Source organism: Phragmites australis, chromosome 1 (genome assembly GCF_958298935.1).
Source record: "Phragmites australis chromosome 1, lpPhrAust1.1, whole genome shotgun sequence".
NCBI lineage: Eukaryota > Viridiplantae > Streptophyta > Magnoliopsida > Poales > Poaceae > Phragmites > Phragmites australis.
In genome coordinates this window covers 48,531,249-48,550,290 of record NC_084921.1, presented here as the reverse complement: position 1 = coordinate 48,550,290, position 19,042 = coordinate 48,531,249, and the positions used below count along the sequence as shown (strand labels likewise).

At 47.2% G+C, this 19,042-nt stretch overlaps 2 protein-coding genes and 1 long non-coding RNA gene across 3 annotated transcripts; 2 read left to right on the top strand and 1 right to left on the bottom strand.

Annotated features, from left to right (window-relative positions):
* The first annotated feature begins 4,122 nt into the window (after positions 1-4,122).
* LOC133924139 (heat shock 70 kDa protein 4-like) lies at positions 4,123-7,285 on the top strand. Its single transcript, XM_062369547.1, has 2 exons — positions 4,123-4,448; positions 5,357-7,285. Exons 1-2 carry the CDS (start codon positions 4,238-4,240, stop codon positions 7,090-7,092), a joined length of 1,947 nt encoding a protein of 648 aa, XP_062225531.1. The 5' UTR covers positions 4,123-4,237; the 3' UTR covers positions 7,093-7,285.
* Positions 7,286-8,085: 800 nt separating this feature from the next.
* LOC133924144 (uncharacterized) lies at positions 8,086-10,428 on the bottom strand. The gene has a single exon (XM_062369555.1). The coding sequence runs from the start codon at positions 9,913-9,915 to the stop codon at positions 8,368-8,370; it is 1,548 nt and encodes a 515-aa protein (XP_062225539.1). The 5' UTR covers positions 9,916-10,428; the 3' UTR covers positions 8,086-8,367.
* A 2,435-nt stretch (positions 10,429-12,863) lies between these two features.
* Positions 12,864-15,388, top strand: LOC133890380 (uncharacterized). The gene is made up of 3 exons (XR_009904035.1): positions 12,864-13,043; positions 13,162-13,242; positions 15,300-15,388. It is a non-coding gene; the product is annotated as an uncharacterized LOC133890380 (long non-coding RNA).
* Positions 15,389-19,042: the final 3,654 nt, after the last annotated feature.

The window sequence follows — 19,042 nt, the reverse complement described above, 5'->3', positions numbered from 1 at the left end:
CCTTTCCTCGGGGCCCACCTCCCTGAGGGCCCGAGGGAAGCCAGCTCCAGGAGGGGTTGCTCGGGGTCAAGAACAGTTGGTCACCGAGTACCCAGAGTGCCCCGAGAGCCCGAGGGAAGACAAGTCCGGGAGGGAGTGCTCGGGGCCAAGAACGGTTGGTCCCCGAGGACCCGAGAAGAGCCAGGTCCGGGAGGGGGTGCTCGGGGCCAAGAACAGTTAGTCCCCGAGTACCCAGAGTTCCACAAGGACCCGAGAAGCCCGATGCCGGTGGATCCTGCAGGGACTCCACGATGAGGTGTCGATCGGTGGGACGCCTGATGCTGCATTTAAGGGGGAGCGTGGCCGGTCACATCCAACCACTCCCCCCACGCCTGTCGTACTGAGAATGTCAGTCCCTGCCACCGTCTGGCAGGAAGGTGTGGGAACAGTTAATGCGGCAGATCCCATTGCATGTCCCTTCGTGGGGCCCATGGAGACAGACGGCTTGAAGATATCTTCGATAGGCTTGAGGCTTATCGCCTATCGACCCGTTGCATCAGATCGCGTCAGACCTACTCTGACCGGACGGGCATGAGAGTGTACTCAGAGGCTGGCCGGTGGCCCCCCCCCCGCACCTGCTAAAGTTGGGGCGTAAAGACCGACAGGACCTGTCGGTGAATCAGGAACCGGGGGTCCCCGAATCCCGAGGCCAGGACAGCAATCCGTCACGTGACGCCATTCCGCGGGGTCGCCTCCGCTAGGCAAAAAACATTAAGTCCCGGGAGAGGGCGCTTGGGGCCACAGTCAGTGGTCCCTGAGTACCCAAGTTCCCCGATGATCTGCGAAGTCTAAGTGCCGGGAAGAAAGTGCTCGAGGAGGTATACGGTGACCCCCGAGCACCCAAGTCCCCCGACGACCAGGAAAGCTAAGTACCGGGAGAAGTGTGCCCGGGGCCGCGAGCGGTGGCCCCCTGGGCACCCAAGTATCCCGAGGACCCACTGAAGGAAGTTCCGGGAGAGAGTGCTCGGGGCTGCGTGCAGCGGCCCCCGAGCACTCGGTCCCCCAAGGATCCGTACAAGTGTGCCCGGGAGAGAGTGCTCGGGGAGGTGAACAGTAATCCCCGAGCACTCAGTTCCCCGAGGAGCGAGAAAGGGCATTCACGGGAGAGAGTGCTCGGGGAGGTGAACAGTGACCCCCCGAGCACTCGGTTCCCTGACGACCCAGGAAGCCCCCTGACAGTGGCCCCCCACAGGGGCCCACTGATGAGGTGTCAGCCAGTCAAAGGCCCGAGACCGCATTTAAGAGCACGTGTGGCCTGTCACCTCCAACTGCTCCCGCCACGCTCGGTGTCAGTTCCTGCCACATTCTGGCAGAAGGGCGTGGGGACATTAAATACACGAGTCCCATCCCGTGCCATCTGGCACGCCTCGGGATAACGTCATGAAGTCCGAGGCATTCCGTCTGCCGCACTGTTGTGGCAGGAGAATAAGACAGGGCGGGCACGCCGGGCCGCTCTGCGGCTGTCCGGTGGGCCCTCCCCACGGCACCCGTTACCAGTACATTTATGGTGACAGATGACCGGGCGTGGGGCGCATTTTCCACCCCTGGTCACTTCGCGCAGAGGCTATGATGACGCCCTTTCCATTTATGGTGCCTTGGAACTCGTGCCCTTCCGTTCGGGGCACGCTACTGCCGACGGGTATTTAAAGCGGCCGGCAGCACGGACAAAGACAAGCTTTGAAAGGTGCTAAAAATCCTAGAGGAAGTAAGTAAAGAAGGGAAGAGAAGATCGAGAGCACCCAAAGCCAACAGATACACGCAGATCGAAAAACAAGGAGCCCCAGGCTCTAGGATAGACAAACATTCTTGTAACCAGCAACATCCTTGAGGGACATTCTCAGGGCATTTATAATATCCATATAGGAGTAGGGTGTTACGCCTCTGTGCGGTCCGAACCTGTCTAAACACCAGTGTATTTACTTCGTTCCACACTAGATCATTCCACCCCGCCGGCCATCGCATTTATACCCATTTATTTCTCCGATGAACATATTCAGGATCATCCTCCCAGTCGAATCTCTAAAAAGGGGTCCCTCAGGATCCCTGCAATAGGAGTTAACCCTCCGACAGGATCGTCCGAGGGCGTATTTTTAACCCTTTGTAACATCAATTGTAGACTCATGATGGTTGTTTACTATTTATTATTTACGGGAACTTGTACCCTCGTTCTGGCACTCTCTGGAGGGCCTCCCCCGGTAGATAAAAGGGGGGAGCACTTCGTAGAAGGCAGACCAGACTTAGAAGACAAGCCAACAAGACCGGACCGAACACAAGACAATCGGAAGCTCAAGACTTCACCCAGCCGATAGAACAGTAGCACCTTGTAACACATAGAGCTAGAGATCCAGAGAAAGGCATTCCAAGAGCATTAATAACATACTAGACACACATGAGTAGGGTATTACGTCTCTGTGCGGCCTGAACCTGTCTAAATCCTTGGTGTATTTACTCCTACTGGCCTACGACGATTCATCCCGCCTAAATCCCACAAGCATTAACCTCACGTACGAGGTAGATCCAGGACCAGCCCCCCGGCCGAATCTCAAAGGGGGTCCCTCAGGATCCCCGCTTGCGGTGTTCATCCACCGACAGTATCATACCTGATATCGCATTTGTAGTGAATTTACTAGCTAGGTATAGCACTGCTCCAACTAAATGACATCGAGCAGGAGTCAAGAATATCTTTCGATATCTCTAAAGCATCATAGATCTTGTCTTTTCTTTCAAAGAAAACAAGAAATGAATATAATTAGATACACTGACTCTGGCTAACTATCAGATGCACACAATACCAGATCATAGATAGACTTCGTGTTCTTACACAGTGGAGCAGCCATATCATTGAAGCCTTCGAAATAGATTCTAGCGGCTACATCCACAAATCATTCTAAAATATTTGCATTATATGAAGCATCACGGGAATGCGTATAGCTTCATAGAATGATAAAACACATACAACAATCATGTGGTATTGGTTCCATTGAATCATCGATTATTATCTATAAAAATACTTCTATATACATTGCTCAAATACAAACATGTTACATAAAGAACAATACAACCAAACATATTGCCTCTAAATATTCTATCCCCATGAATTGCAAAATAATAAGAAAATAAAAATCTTGCAAACTAAATTATTTGATAATCTCACTGATTTATTCGCTAAGTCCTTACCAACTTCTACATTTCAAAAATATATTCATAGAATTAGTATGCGATGACTTCAAAATTCACGAGGTTTAAGAGGTGTTGATCCTTGAATATAACTTGATCATATTATATTATACTTTTTTTTAATGAGTTTTTCTATATGGTTTTTTATATAAGTTTTTTAACGAGACGGCATCTATCTAATTTCTCCTATTTTTCTAAGTAGTTTTCGAAGGTTTTAATATAATCTATAGGTCATAGTTATTATTCTCTAAGCTCATCAATGAATTTTTCCTATTTAGATTTTCCATACGAGTTTCAATAAAACAATAACCAATATATATCATATCATTTTATCTTTATATTTTCTATTAAATTTTAAAGTAATTTTAATGGCATATCAACATATTAATATATTATTTTCTCCTCATATTTTTTACTTAAAATTTTAGAGGAGTTTTCAATAAAAAATTTATATTACAAATAATTGATAAGAGAAATATTACGAACAGACATCCTTAGCTTCATGGTATGTGATCCATTAGTCATATAACTATTATTAACAGTTATTTAAAGTAATTAATAGTTACAAATGATGGAACACATGTTAGGTAACCAGCCTTCCAACACGTGTTCTTACCATCCTTCACTGTATATTTAATATAAACATCATTATTATTAAAATATAAGAATTATGCTCTCTAATCTCCCTGTCTCGGCACTTCTCCGCTTAATAACGAGATCAAAGACCGGAGTCTCCCCAACCGCCCGAGTCGTACGCCGACGTGCACAGTTGTCGCGTTCCGATTGGCTCAGTTCCCAAACCCGAATCATCTAGACCCTTCTCGAACGCCCCTCCGATCTGAATCCAACGGCTCGTTTCGGCCGCGCCAGAATGTTCTCGAAACCCCGTCACCTCCCATAAAACCCACGCTTCGCCAGGAGTAGTTGCCAAAAAGCAAAGCAATCAAGCGACTGAATTCGCGACGATTTTCTTGGATCACGAGCTCTAGTTTCGCCGTTCGAGCAAGCGATTCAGGGAGCAATGGCTAAGGGGGAGGGTCCGGCGATCGGGATCGACCTCGGCACAACCTACTCGTGCGTCGGCGTGTGGCAGCACGACCGCGTGGAGATCATCGCCAACGACCAGGGGAACCGCACCACGCCGTCGTACGTCGCGTTCACCGATACCGAACGGCTCATCGGCGACGCCGCCAAGAACCAGGTCGCCATGAACCCCATCAACACCGTTTTTGGTACGTGCTTGGCTCCTTTCCTCCCCTCGTTCCAAGTACCTACCTACTATGTGAATGCGAGTGGCTTAGTTTGGATCTGGATCAAGCAGTGATGGTGGATCCATCTACATGCATGCTACAGTACTATAATTTTTATGTGCCTGCTTTTGATCATCTGTGTGCTGTTTACCGTGCTTTGAACATGCTAGTAGAAATCAACGATAGGCTCTGCACAAAATTAAGAGGAGTTAGCACTTAGCAAGCATTATCTGGTAGTAGTAATCTAAGCTGTGACGGAACATGGAATTTGAGGGACATATACTATTGAAACGGTATGAAACTGGGAATTTAGCGGTATGTTCAGCATCTGATAATGTCATAAGCCGCTTAAATTCAGAAAATTCCTGCTAAATTTTGTCTCAGGGATTAATATTCTATCTGAATAGTGTACTGATTGATGATGATTCTCTGTTCAGTTGTCGACATTTATTTTCTGACAAAATTGAGTAATTCCTTGTTTTAATTTCTCATTGTGCTACTCGTCTGCTGTTAGTGCCTGAGGAAATATTTCTGCTTTGCTCTGCTCGCTGTTAAATATTTATGCTTTGCTCTGCTCGCCGCTGCTTCAAGGTATTTATGGGTATGTTTGGTTTTCTTGCCCACCTTCGCATACCAAGGGTTAGAAGACAAGCAAGCATGTTTGGTTGTTTTGCTTGGTTTGAATTTGAGCAAGATGAGCTAGAATTTCCATGCTTTTGAGGGAGTCAAATGTAGCAAGTTTTCCCTTTCCAAACCTTGCCAAGCAAGGTAGTGGGCAAAGAAACAAAACATGCCCAAGCTGAATCGGGAGAGGTCTTGTTGTATTATCCCCCCAGATTTCAACGAGTACTGTAACTCATGGTCTTGTGCTTCTCCTTTGTAAAATGCAGATGCTAAGCGGTTGATTGGGAGACGTTTCTCGGACCCGTCCGTGCAAAGTGACATGAAGCTGTGGCCGTTCAAGGTCATCCCTGGCCCTGGCGACAAGCCGATGATTGTCGTCAATTACAAGGGCGAGGAGAAGCAGTTTGCCGCCGAGGAGATCTCCTCCATGGTGCTCATCAAGATGAAGGAGATTGCTGAAGCCTACCTCGGCTCCACAATCAAGAACGCTGTCGTGACAGTGCCAGCCTACTTCAACGATTCTCAGAGGCAGGCGACCAAGGATGCCGGTGTCATTGCCGGCCTCAATGTGCTGCGTATTATCAATGAGCCCACCGCCGCTGCCATTGCCTACGGTCTTGACAAGAAGGCCAGCAGTTCCGGCGAGAAGAACGTGCTCATCTTCGACCTTGGTGGTGGCACGTTTGATGTGTCGCTGCTCACCATTGAGGAGGGCATCTTCGAGGTGAAGGCCACTGCCGGTGACACTCACCTTGGGGGTGAGGACTTTGACAACCGCATGGTGAACCACTTCGTCCAAGAATTTAAACGCAAGCACAAGAAGGACATCAGCGGCAACCCCCGCGCTCTTCGCCGGCTGCGTACAGCCTGCGAGCGCGCCAAGCGCACGCTGTCGTCGACCGCCCAGACCACCATTGAGATCGACTCTCTGTTCGAGGGCATCGACTTCTACTCGACGATCACCAGGGCTCGCTTCGAGGAGCTGAACATGGACTTGTTCCGCAAGTGCATGGAGCCCGTGGAGAAGTGCCTGCGCGACGCCAAGATGGACAAGAGCACCGTGCACGACGTCGTGCTCGTCGGTGGCTCCACTCGTATCCCCAAGGTGCAGCAGCTGCTGCAGGACTTCTTCAATGGCAAGGAGCTGTGCAAGAGCATCAACCCCGACGAGGCCGTGGCTTACGGCGCTGCTGTCCAGGCCGCCATCCTGACTGGCGAGGGCAACGAGAAGGTGCAGGACCTGCTCTTGCTCGACGTCACGCCGCTGTCCCTCGGCCTCGAGACTGCCGGTGGCGTCATGACCGTGCTCATCCCGAGGAACACAACCATCCCCACCAAGAAGGAGCAGGTTTTCTCCACCTACTCCGACAACCAACCCGGCGTCCTGATCCAGGTGTACGAGGGTGAGCGCGCCAGAACAAAGGACAACAACCTCCTCGGCAAGTTCGAGCTCTCCGGCATCCCTCCTGCTCCCCGCGGCGTGCCCCAGATCACCGTCTGCTTCGACATCGACGCCAACGGTATCCTCAACGTCTCAGCCGAGGACAAGACCACTGGGCAGAAGAACAAAATCACGATCACCAACGACAAGGGCCGGCTGAGCAAAGAGGAGATCGAGAAGATGGTGCAGGAGGCTGAAAAGTACAAGGCGGAGGACGAGGAGGTCAAGAAGAAGGTGGACGCCAAGAACGCACTCGAGAACTACGCCTACAACATGAGGAACACCATCAAGGACGACAAGATAGCCTCCAAGCTCCCGGCAGAGGACAAGAAGAAGATCGAGGACGCCGTCGATGGAGCCATCAGCTGGCTGGACGGCAACCAGCTCGCCGAGGCGGACGAGTTCGAGGACAAGATGAAAGAGCTGGAGGCCATCTGCAACCCCATCATCGCGAAGATGTACCAGGGCGCTGGCGCGGGCATGGGTGGCGCCGCCGGCATGGATGAGGATGCCCCGGCCGGTGGGAGCGGTGCTGGCCCCAAGATCGAGGAGGTCGATTAAGTTGCTAATAGTCTAAGGTTGTTTCGGTGAGGGAGCCTGAAGTGTGAACTCTGAAGGTTGTTTTGGTGTTCAGGGAGTGTTGTTAGTTTGTGGTTCAAGTCGTGAGATGGAGAAACCTTTGGAAGTGTTGTGGCTTTAGCTGTCGTAAAACTTTTTATAACAAATCAAAATCGTTAAGCGTTATTTTTCTTTCTTTTTGGGTTCAAGTGCTCGAATGCCCCATCGCGCTCGTGTACACCGGCTTATTAAGTTGCGACCTCTCTCTCGCTTACTTCAGCATCCATCGCCAATATCGTAAGTGCTGAATTCAGTCGTGGGATGCAATATCTGAAAAACGCTATCAAGGGCAGTAGCGTTTGCAAATCGGCGCATGGTCACATTTGATTTTTTTTTCTTTTTCTTTTTTTAGATGGAAAGGGTTTCCATTAAACTTGAACCGACCAAGAATCAGCGGTCACGTTGGACTTCTTCCTATGCTTTCGTTCTAGAATCAACTTAAAATCACAACTGAAACATTGGGTTAATATCTGCAGGCATACACTTTGTGCAAACATGAATGTAATAAAAATATGTTCTAGCTTAACTAGAATAATATCAGCACAACAATTTCTTTTCTCCTCTACTACATAAAAAGGTTGGGAGCGGCATATTTCTCCCGTGTCTACTGTCAGAAGTTTTGCTTTGTTAGGAACCTTTGTTAGAATTTGGATGCTTGTTTGAAAGGCAAAATGTATCGACTCTATTCCTTCTCTGTTTCTTGAGGGATGCCCTGTCTAAGATGTTTGATCAAAGCTTTAATCCGAGTTGTTTTCTGCTTCATAACTGAAGCGAATCCGGCAAATTACTTGAATTCAGGTGCCTCATTTGGGGCGAAGAGTTAAATCTAACTTGCACAAGGAAATCATTAGTTGCTTTACTGCAGATAGCAGTGTAAAATTTGGATGGTAGAGACTGGTACTCGCAGACAATCAAGATCCAAGATACAAGCAAACAGGTGATAACTCAGAATTTTATTTTGGTAATTGAATCTAGAATCAGCAATCCCACCATAACTGTAGAACATGAGGGTTAAAAAGACAACCATAACACAAAATCTAGAACAAACTAGTCTGCAGCCAAGTCTTTGTTGCTGAAGACTTAGTACAGGTACAGCACAGGCACTAAAAAGACTAGCCACACAACAAGCATTATACTGAAACCTTGATTCTCAGGTCATTTCAGCGTTAATCTGGGGTTACAAACAAGATGCAACATGGCTAAGAGACCTTACTTTACTTAGGTCAAAAGTAGATCATTAGCTCCGTAGTGAGGAGGTCGCAGTGAGACCCTAACTTCATGTTCTTCAGGCTCATTTCCTCGTTTTGGGACCACAATCTCAAGCACTGAAGCAGCCTCATCAAAGTATGCCTCCAGCTTAGCATCTTCAGGAATGCGAGTAGATAGAGGTATTTCACGGATGAAATCCCCAGGAGGGCAGTGCTCCGGCGAGGGATCAGCAAGCTTGAAAATCCTACCATGTCTTCTTATGTGTGGCATCCTTGCAGTACTAACACAAAGGATCTTCACAATGCCATGAGTAAGAGTGTTCCTCCACGAAACCTTCACCCTCTGCTGATCAACAAATGGCAAGCTGACCATGATTAAGTAGGCCTGGTCATCCTCGTAAATAGACTTGGAGGCAGTCACTGGCCCGGAAGCCTTTATCATTACCCCAGTGAATTCGTGGAGCCATGAAGGTTGCGTGACTGAATGCATCTCCACATCTTGAGTCTTCTCGATGCAAGAATTCAGTGGCAAGAAGGCTTCTTCATCCATGACATGTGGGAACCCTTCCTTCCTGCGTTTGCTACTAACTGGAGAGAGATCAATACCATCTTCTCCTGAAAGATTCGACGGTGATGACAAATTCAAGCCTGATCCATTTAGCAGCTTCGTTGGGTTTTGGTTACCATTGCTCTTCATGACAGGGTGTGGCCTCTCAAGCTCAAGCTCTGAGCTCGGCATAGTTCTCCATGTCCCAAAATCACTGGCCCCCTGCGGGACTACGAAATTGAGCTCCCTCCCTGTAAGCTCTGCCCACCTCCTCAGGTCAACATCGGCGAGCCTTGCAAGATTTGGTGACCTCACCACCTCAATCCCATGAATACATTGTGGGTTTGAGAGCCCCCGGTAGTGCTTACGCTGCATCCGGTGCGACCGGACAAATCCCCTGTCGGCACTGAACGGGAACTGCGGCTCACCAGGCCGCGAGTGCCCGTTCATGTAGCTCCTCAGCTGCATCTTCCCAAGGGCATTCTCCGGCCGCTCCTTGAACACCCACATGTACATGTTCTCCATGTCGTGCTGCACCAGGAACATGTCGTGCCGGAGGTCCGACTTGTCAAACTCCAGCACGCCGTTGGTGTCCCGGATAACCTTGTCCTTGCACTTGTCCGACAGCAGGGCCTTGAAATAGAAGGTGAAGAAGAACCAGGCTCCCCAGATGCTGTCCCCGCGCTTGGCGGCCTTGCGGCTCCCGGCCTTGGGAGCACAGCTGAGCACGGCCTCGGCGCTGTACACCTGTGGCCTGAGGCCGACGTCCAGCATGTCGCAGAGGTCCGTCTGCCACGGCTGGTTGATGTCGAGCGGAGGCGCGCCGGAGGGCGACACGGCGTGTGTGTGCACGCCGACGCCCCCTCCGATGAGGGCCTGCATCATGACGCCGACGGCGCGGTCGTCCGGCGCGGAGAGGTTGCCGGACGGGTCCATGGAGAGGAACGTGCAGGGGCCGTGGTGGCCTCCGCCGTTCTCCATGGACAGGGTGGTGACGAGGTCTTCCCCCATGGCTGGTGACTCGCGCCTCGGGGTGGTGGGTGCTATTGGCGGCCTCCCCCTCAGCTTCCTCTCCCTCTCCAGCCGCTATCTAATAGGCGGCCTCATGATCCCTCCGCACTCCAAGAACGCGTCCCACAGCAACCAATCATGCACCCATTTCATGAACCCCACCATCAATTCCCCCACAGATTCCACCACAAATCTTCAACTAGCCTCCTCCCCACAACCAAATCCACGCCCCAGAGAATGCCGTAATCGGAAGGAATCAAGAAACCAAAGCAAAACTCTTCTAAACTGGAAGATGCGCAGAATCCAAGAAACGACGGACGGTGGGTTAGCCGGCTGTTACCTCTATTAACAAACAGCCTTCGCCATTAGTGCGAGGGCGTGGGGAGTGGGAAGATGCAGGAGCACGAGCGCGGGGAGGAACGCGACGACATGTAGGGGTGGGGTGGGAAGTTGGGAAAGGGGAAGGGATGGTTGCCCGGGGCACCCGCTTTTAATGGCGTCTGGGGCTCGACAGCGCGGTGCCGCCCCTTTTCACGGCCACGGCGTTAGGGCACACAGCACGCGCACCCGACGCCGCGAGTCCGGAGTCCCCAACGACGCTGTGCCGTCCGGCCGTTTCGGCATTTTTCTTCGTGGAAAATCAGCGAATCACACATCGAACATGATCTAAAAAAAAAAAACAAAAGAACATGATTATATTCACTAATACTACTCCAGCAGATAGTATTATATTATCCTATAAGCGCTAATAAGTCATAACACGGTCTTCTTCTTCTGGCAAGCTAGTTATCCCAGCTCAAGCTCTTCGCCGGAGTCAGTGCCCAAGCATGGTGCCGGTATCAAACTTCACGCATTTTTTTCGCTGAATGTTCTGGCCGAATACATGAGCGAGAGAGGCCATTTAACTTTAGTTAAGATGCAAATAATTCGCGGATCGGTAGCAGCGCATGAGGTTGGGGCCGAGCCGGCGGGTTCAAGACCCTTGTTCCGCACCCTATGGTCTTTAATAAAGATTGTGTTGTGGAAAATGCCGTTTAAAAAAGATGCAAATAATTCCATACCCAACTATGATGGGAAAAATCGTATCTTATGCCTGTTAGAATATATAGGCTTGCCTATTATATTTTTTAATTCTAAATAAATTTCAGAGATATAACTATGTAAAGATATGTTTATCTTTTAGTCTCAATTTGCCAGTGGAGATAGAGGAAGATCAATTTAAAAGGATTTCTTTTTTTCACATAATTAGCATGTGTGATGGCAGGACTGAAAGAATACATACGCACGCTTGCTCGCCTCACCTCGTCAGGGTGGAGGGCGTAAGCGCGTGGCACCTGCGTGAATGCTTCGTCGAAATTAGGTTCAGTTGCTTGCGTAGGTGCGGTTTTTTTTATAGTTTTATTCTTTTTGCTATGTGGGTAAACAGAAAAGTATATAAAAATCATGTCGGTTAAGAGTCCGATCATAACATACCTCAACCGCGCAGTCCTCCCTCTATATATATCTACCAGCCGTCACCACAATGAATATACACAGTTAGGATTTTGTCAATTTCTCTCTGTCGTGTCATCGCACGTAGTTTACTTCATTCCACTGCACCAACGTGCACCAACGAATGGGAGAACGGATCTCCAAAATCTGTTGCTCTAAGAATCCTGCATCGGGAAAGGGTGAATAAAGTTTTTAGAAAACACTTGTCGTGACTGCTCACGATCTGGTTCCTCTACATCATCACGATCTACTTTGACTATTTTATCATCTTCATTATCGTCTACTACTTCGACATCACGAGAGCCTTTGTACCTCATGTCGCTATCGGTTACGTAGATGTATTAGATACATAGTCAAAATACTGTTCGAGTATCTAGTTGAGTCTTTTTGGGCTAATCGAAATTCTGCTCGAGTATCTTATCAAGACTCGTCGAAGCTAGTCGAATCCTACCCGAGTGATAGTCGAATCTAGTCGAGACTTGTCGAATCTAGTCAAAATTTAGTCGATATTATCTGTATCTGTTCGTGTTCATGTTCATGTTATATTAGGATTGAATTAAATTAAATTTGAAAGTGCTTTTTTATCCAACAATGCCATCGTATGAATTGTATCGCTTTTCAGTGAAAGTTCTTTAGAGGCATTGCCCATTTGTAAAAAAGAGTAGCATTATCCTGCTGCTTTTGGCCCTTCATTTTCTGTATGTTTCCGAGTTTTAACTGAAGCAAGTGGACTCTGGAGGCTGGAGGTAGAGGACGGCATCACCAAACTGCGGGCCTGCCGGAAGCCCGGAATTTTAACGCGCGACCCACAGACACAAGCAAGCTTTGCGGCGTCGTTGTTTCGGTGCCTTTCTGTTACGACATGATACGAGTGGCGGAGGTAAATGTAACTTTGCATATATTTACGCATACATCATCCATCTTTTTTACCTGACATTCGTCTATTTATTAATTTTTTATCTATTATATAATTATTTTATTTATTCTTATAGAACAAATCTTAATTTAAATAAACTAATTAGTCATACGTCCCTGTAACCGAGTAGAATTTTCTACTCCGTCTTGGCACCATCACTATTCCACAGCTTCTATTTCGTGAGTTAGACGTGCGATACTTGTCCCCTTCCCTTGCATCGCTTTGAGCAAAGCGTGTGATTACACTCGTGACCCATCACTTTCTAGTTTGTCGTGGGTGGCCAAGCTACTTATTTGATGTGCCCGGTCCTAATTTGTTCGTGACAACGAAAGAAATTCGTGTCTAATCCGCCATGTGATTTTTTTGATGTGCTTTGTAATGCACTTAGATTCATCTTAAATCATCATTAGCCCTAAGACAAACACATCTTGTGAAAAGCGTGTAGACATACCGGCGTTCGAAGATGCCATCAGATGAAGGTGGGAGATAAAAGAATAGAAATCACATTAGAAATTTCTTATTTCTCTAACACATGGGCCCCACCAGAGTGGGCCAACCACCCCTCTCTCTCCATCATGGGCAGCAACTGCCCCACCCACCCCTCTCTCTCTCACTCCTGTGCTCCCAACCGGCCCAAGGAGCTAAGAGCTCCCTCTCTCCCTCCGTCTCTCAAGCACTCTCTCCCTCTCCCCAAAATCTGATCTCAAGAGAAGGATTTGAGGTATTCATGTGGTACTCACGCGATCACGAGCTCATAAGCTACCCATCCATCCAATTCATTTTCGTTTTGTCGGAAGATTCGAGCCAATTTTGACTCGTTTTGGTGCTCTTGGTTGAAGAATGAGGAGCATTGGTATTCTTCCTCTTTCCGAGCGTTTCCTCCATCCCCCGACGGTCACCAACCTCCACAAGCACCGTGGGTAAGTCCCTTAGGCTTCTCATGGCAAGAATGCATGATTTGGTTGGTCGATTTTGAGTTTAGAACTAAAGTTGTGAGTTCTTGAATTCTTGAGCTTTGGAGCTAAATTAAGGATTTTAGTGAGATTTGAGTTAGGAATCGTGTTGCTAGGTTGGTGAGCGAGTTCTAGACTCTATGAACTATCATAAACATGTTTTCATTTGGCTTGGAGAGTCCGCAAATCAAATTGACCGAGTTTTCCACCTCGAAGAAACCTCTCTGGACAACCCGGATGCTCTGGATCAACCCGGATAGTTCGGGTAGCCCAGTAAAAACCCCATCGAATTGTATTCAAAATTCATGCAGAGTTAGTGTGTAATTTAAGTCTAGAACCCTTTGTATAATGCATATACATGTTTGTGTAGCATAGAGTTAACATGCGAGTGGAATCGACTGAGGAAAAACACTTTAGAACTCAACTCGGCTAGAACGTGGAGAGTCCAGGTAGATTCATTTTGGAGTTAGCAGAGAGCCCCAATCGAAACCTCACCCAAAATGTCCGGCTTGACCAGAGTATCCGGACTCACCCGGAGGTTCCAGGTTAATCAGAAAATGGCTAACCGAGACCCCAGTTCGGAGGATAGCCTGGAGGTTCTGGACCCAGAGTCTCCGAGTTCAACCCAGAGTCTCCAGCCTCCTGCTACTTTTTTGGCATTGTTTAGATCGCAAGTTTCGTTATTCCTCTATATATCTTACACATTTAGCTTGTTGTTATGCATGTTCTAGTATATATTGTGCATTTCATTCATGCTCATCATTGCACACGTTCTTCTTTAGTGAATGTAGAACTAGAGCACGTCGCGAACGTGGTTGAAGGCGAAGGTTAATCTACTGAAATTCTGCAAGTGTTGCGCGGGTAGCATTAGACGGTTACCTGAGCAGCAAGTCAAGCATCTAAGCATACTTCTCGCAATATTTGGATCTCTTATGATATAAATTGATAAATATGTTTTATGTATGTTATGCATAAGTTCGAGTTGTTGTTGGGTTTGGTGTGGGTAGAACCTATATTGATGCATTACTTTCTCCGTCCTGAGTATTGGAATTCCATATTCTTGTAGCCGGGCTTTAACTTGATGTCTAATTCAAAGGCTAACCGAATTGCTTAGCTATGCTTAGGTTCTTCGGTAGAAGTCGAGTGGTGAAATATTTCATCGTTCACGAGCATAGGCCTAATTACTTACACTATGATCATAATGATGGGTTGATGGTGTTGGTTGGATAAGTGGTGAGAGTGAGTCAAAATGTGAGTGGTGTTAGGGGTGTTTCTTCTATCCGGATGTGGAGTTCCCCTGAGTAGGTCGGGAAAGGAACCCGGACACCGTAGATCGCTTGCATCTTTTAAACACCAATCATTGTTGCAGTTGGCTTTAGCACTTTCCGTGCTTACTACATGTTGTATATGGGAACAATAAGCCAATTACCTTTGTAGTTGTAGCTTTTTGGTGTGTGGGTCAATGGTGTCGGGCATGAGTTGGTTGGGGTATCCAGTTTGCTCCGGGAGTAGTTCCGGATGACCTCTGCACCTATCGGCACATGATCAAACGGTCGGAGCTTATTGGAAAGGTTGACATGAGTACCCCTTGTATGGACCTGTGTGGTCATGCAAGCCGTATGATACTCAAGTCGTGTAGGTAAAGGAGTAGAGTACCCCCTGCAGGGTGTAAAATCATTTTGAAATGCCGCGCTCTCGGTCACGAACATGTTTCTGTGAATTTGCAGCAGTCGTAGAGTTATGAATGTGAATTGAGGTGGTTGATGGATTGAGATGGTGCTTTATAGATTTTATTCCTATGGTTCCTTTTACATTATGTTCAATTGATATTTATGGGCTAGTTTGTTACTTTGGTCTAGTATCGATGCTCACATAAGTTTATATCAAATTTGCTTTAGCATATGAAATTTACTTAGACTTTTCTTGCTAATATCTAAATGCATGATCTTTGGAGTTGGGCTATTTATAAGTGCCCATTATGAATTAAATCTTACGAGTACCTTCATACTCACACTGCTTTTCAGGTGTTACCGTCGAGGAGGAGTTGGTCTTTGGCTACTTCACGCCTGCCAAGGGTGGCGGGTATGAGTAGAAAACTACTCGGTGGTCGCGCTTTCGAGGTGAAGCCTGAGGGCATATGGTTTCACCCACCTTTTATGGTCTATAGTTTTTGTTTTCGCTGCGTAGGTTTCTCTTTTGGCTAGGAGTTGATCAGTTTTAGTATCATCCTAGATCTCTTTTACTGTAAATTGTTAAACTATTAAATGTAAAGAACTTATAATATAATTTAATTACTCACTCTTTATTAATCTTGATTGTGATTGCTTATGTTGGTAAGGCATGTGTTTCAATCTTGGGCACAAAACACATGTCGGGACTACCGGGATAATATTCTGGTTAATCGTTGAAGCCGTGATTAAGTAAATGATTGACTTAATAATTAATTAGAATACTATTTAAACAGTTCCTCACAAGCAAGAACAAGTATCCGCTCCCTCGGATTGATATTTTGTTCGATCAATTGATCGGTGCCTGGGTTTTCTCTAAGATTGACTTGAGGCTGGGTTACCACCAAATCAAGATCCGACCAAAGGATATTCCGAAGACAGCTCGACCCGTTGCGGGGTTTATGAGTTCACCGTCATTCTTTCGGCTTGACAAATGCACCAACATTCTTCATGTATTTGATGAACACAATCTTCATAGAGGAACTCGACAAGTTCATTGTGGTTTTCATCGATGATATTCTCGTCTGCTCCAAGACCGAAGAGGAGCATGCAAATCATCTCTGAGTTGTTCTTGGCCTGCTTCGAAACCATCGTCTCTATGCCAAATTCTACAAGTGTGAATGTTGGCTCAAGGAAGTCACCTTTCTGAGTCATGTCTTCTCGGAGAACAGTGTCGCTGTCGACCCAAGCAAAGTACACGAAGTTCTCAATTGGGCTCAGCCTAAGAGTGTCACTGATATCCAGAGTTTTCTCGGACTCGCGGATTATTACTGTCGGTTCATCGAGAATTTCTCCAAGATCGCCAAGCCCATGACTGAGCTATTAAAGCAGGGAAATGCGTTCGAGTGGACTAACTAATGTGAATCAGCTTTCTAGACCTTGAAGAAATTGCTCACAACCGCACCCGTTCTGGCTCAGTCTGAAGTGGATAAGGGATTCGATGTCTATTGTGATGCGTCCCTCATAGGCCTCGGATGTGTTCTCATGCAAGAAGGTCGAGTGGTTGCATATGCTTCACGTCAACTGAAGCGGCATGAAGAAAATTATCCCACTCATGACTTAGAACTTACTGCAGTTGTGCATGCTCTGAAGATTTGACGTCATTACCTATTGGGTAATCGTTGCTGTATCTATACAGATCACAAGAGCCTCAAATACATTTTCACTCAGGATGATCTGAACATGAGGCAAAGAAGGTGACTTGAGCTAATCAAAGATTATGAGTTAGAGGTCCATTATCATTTCGGTAAGGAGAATGTTGTCGCTGATGCACTGAGCCGGAAAGCTCGATGCAATTGTCTCTTGCTCCAGCCTAGAGTCACCACGCTTTGTGATGACTTCAGAAGGCCCAGACTAGAGATGGGTCTGGAGGGATTTCTTGCAAATTTGGAGATCAAGTACACCTTCCTGGATGAAATCAAGGAAGCTCAGAAGAAAGACAAAGGCATGGAAAAGGTTCGTGACAAGATCAAGGAGGGGCAAGCCAAATGCTTCACCCTGAGCAATGAAGGTGTCTTGTGGTTCAGAAAGAGACTAGTGGTCCCAAAATTGAAAAAGAAGATTCTGGATGAGGCTCATTATTCTTTGCTATCTATCCATCCTGGGAGTACTAAGATGTACCAGAACCTCAAGTCGAGATTCTGGTGTACTCGCATGAAGCGTGAAATCGCTTGATATATTGCTAAATACGATGTTTGCCGGAGAGTGAAGGCCGAACATCTCAAGTCGGCCGGTATGCTCCAGCCTTTACCTATTCCCTCCTAGAAGTGGGAAGAGATCGGAAAGGATTTCATCACTGGATTGCTTAAAACGTCTCACGGGTATGACTCGATTTGGGTCATTATGGACCGATTGACAAAGTCTACTCATTTCTTACCCGTCAAGACCACATACTCAGTCAACCAGTATACGGAGTTGTACCTCACTAGGATTGTTTGCCTCCATGGAATTTCGAAGAAAATTATCTCTGATTGAGGCACTCAGTTCACTTCTCATTTCTGGAGGAGTCTTCATGAGACAATGGGAACCGAGCTCTTCCACAACACCGCATACCACCCTCAGACCGATGGCCAGACCGAGAGGGTGAACCAGATCTTAGAAGATATGTTACAAACTTATGTTCTCATGTATGGCAAGAAGTGGGAAATTTGCTTGCCATTTGCGGAATTCTCCTACAACAACGGTTATCAAGCAAGCATTGAAATGTCTCCGTTCGAAGCTCTCTACGACCGAAGATGCCGAACGCCGTTGAATTGGTCCAAGTCTGGTGAAAGAGCTTTTCTAGTCCCAGATTTGGTCAAAGAGGCAGAAGAACATATCTTAACTATTCACCAGCATCTACTCATAGCTCAGCCTCGTCAGAAGAGCTATGCTGACCGTCATCGACGTGAGTTGGAGTTCAAGATTGGAGATTTTGTCTATCTTAAGGTCTCTCTTTTCAGAGGAATGCAACGTTTTCGGATGAAGGGGAAGTTAGTGCCCTGTTATGTTGGCCCTTTTTGGATTGTTGCTAGACGTGGCGAGGTGGCTTATCAACTGGAGCTACCTCCGTCCATTTTGTCGTGCATGACGTCTTCCATGTCTTGCAATTGAAGAAATGCTTTCGAGTCCCAACCGAAGTCATTAAGGTGGCAAATCAAGAATTGTAACCAGATCTTTCTTATTACGAGTATCCAATCCGCATCCTTGATGAAGCCGAATGGAAGATACGACACAAATCAATTAATTTCCTCAAGGTTTAGTGGAGTAATCACTCCGAGGATGAATCCACGTGGGAACGTGAAGATCGACTTCGTGCCGATCATCCTAAGTTCTTCTCCGACTTGTGAGTGTTACTTTAGTATTATTCCTCATAGTGTGGCCCATTGATATTCCCTGAATCTTTTCGTTACTGCTCAAGTCACGAGGTTCCTAGAGTCGACGTACTCTCCCCGACTTGTACCAAATCTCGGGACGAGATTCTTTTAGGGGGGGGGGAGGTTTGTCACGTCCTGAAACCATAATCACATAATTAAGTCTAATTATGCATCATTTCTCTAACACGTGGATCCCTTCGGAGTGGGCCAACCACCCCTCTCTCTCTCTCATGGGTAGCAGCTGCCCCACCCACCTCCACTCTCTCTCACTCCCGTGCTCCCAACCGGCCCAAGGAGCTGAGAGCTCCCTCTCTCCCTCCCTCTCTCAAGAACTCTCTCCCTCTCCCCAAAATATGACCTCAAGATATGGGAACGATCATTGTTGCAGTTTAAGCACCAATCATTATTGCAGTTAGCTTTAGCACTTTTTGTGCTTACTACATATCATATATGGGAACGATAAGTCGATTACCTTTGTAGCTGTGGCTTTTTGGCGTGCAGATCAATGGTGTCAGGCATGAGGTCGGTTGGGGTATCCAATTTGCTCCGGGAGTAGTTCTGGATGACCCCCGTACTATCGGCATATGATCAAATGGTTGGGGCTTATTAGAAAAGGTTGACATGAGTACCCCCTTATATGGGCCTGTGTGGTCATGCAAGCCGTATGGTCTTCAAGTCATGTAG

Coding starts and splice junctions, on each gene's coding strand:
- LOC133924144 (XM_062369555.1), bottom strand. CDS start 9,915: ATGGGGGAAGACCTCGTCACCACCCTGTCCATGGAGAACGGCGGAGGC.
- LOC133924139 (XM_062369547.1), top strand. CDS start 4,238: ATGGCTAAGGGGGAGGGTCCGGCGATCGGGATCGACCTCGGCACAACC. Junction 4,449..5,356: donor CCCCATCAACACCGTTTTTG/GTACGTGCTTGG, acceptor TGTAAAATGCAG/ATGCTAAGCGGTTGATTGGG.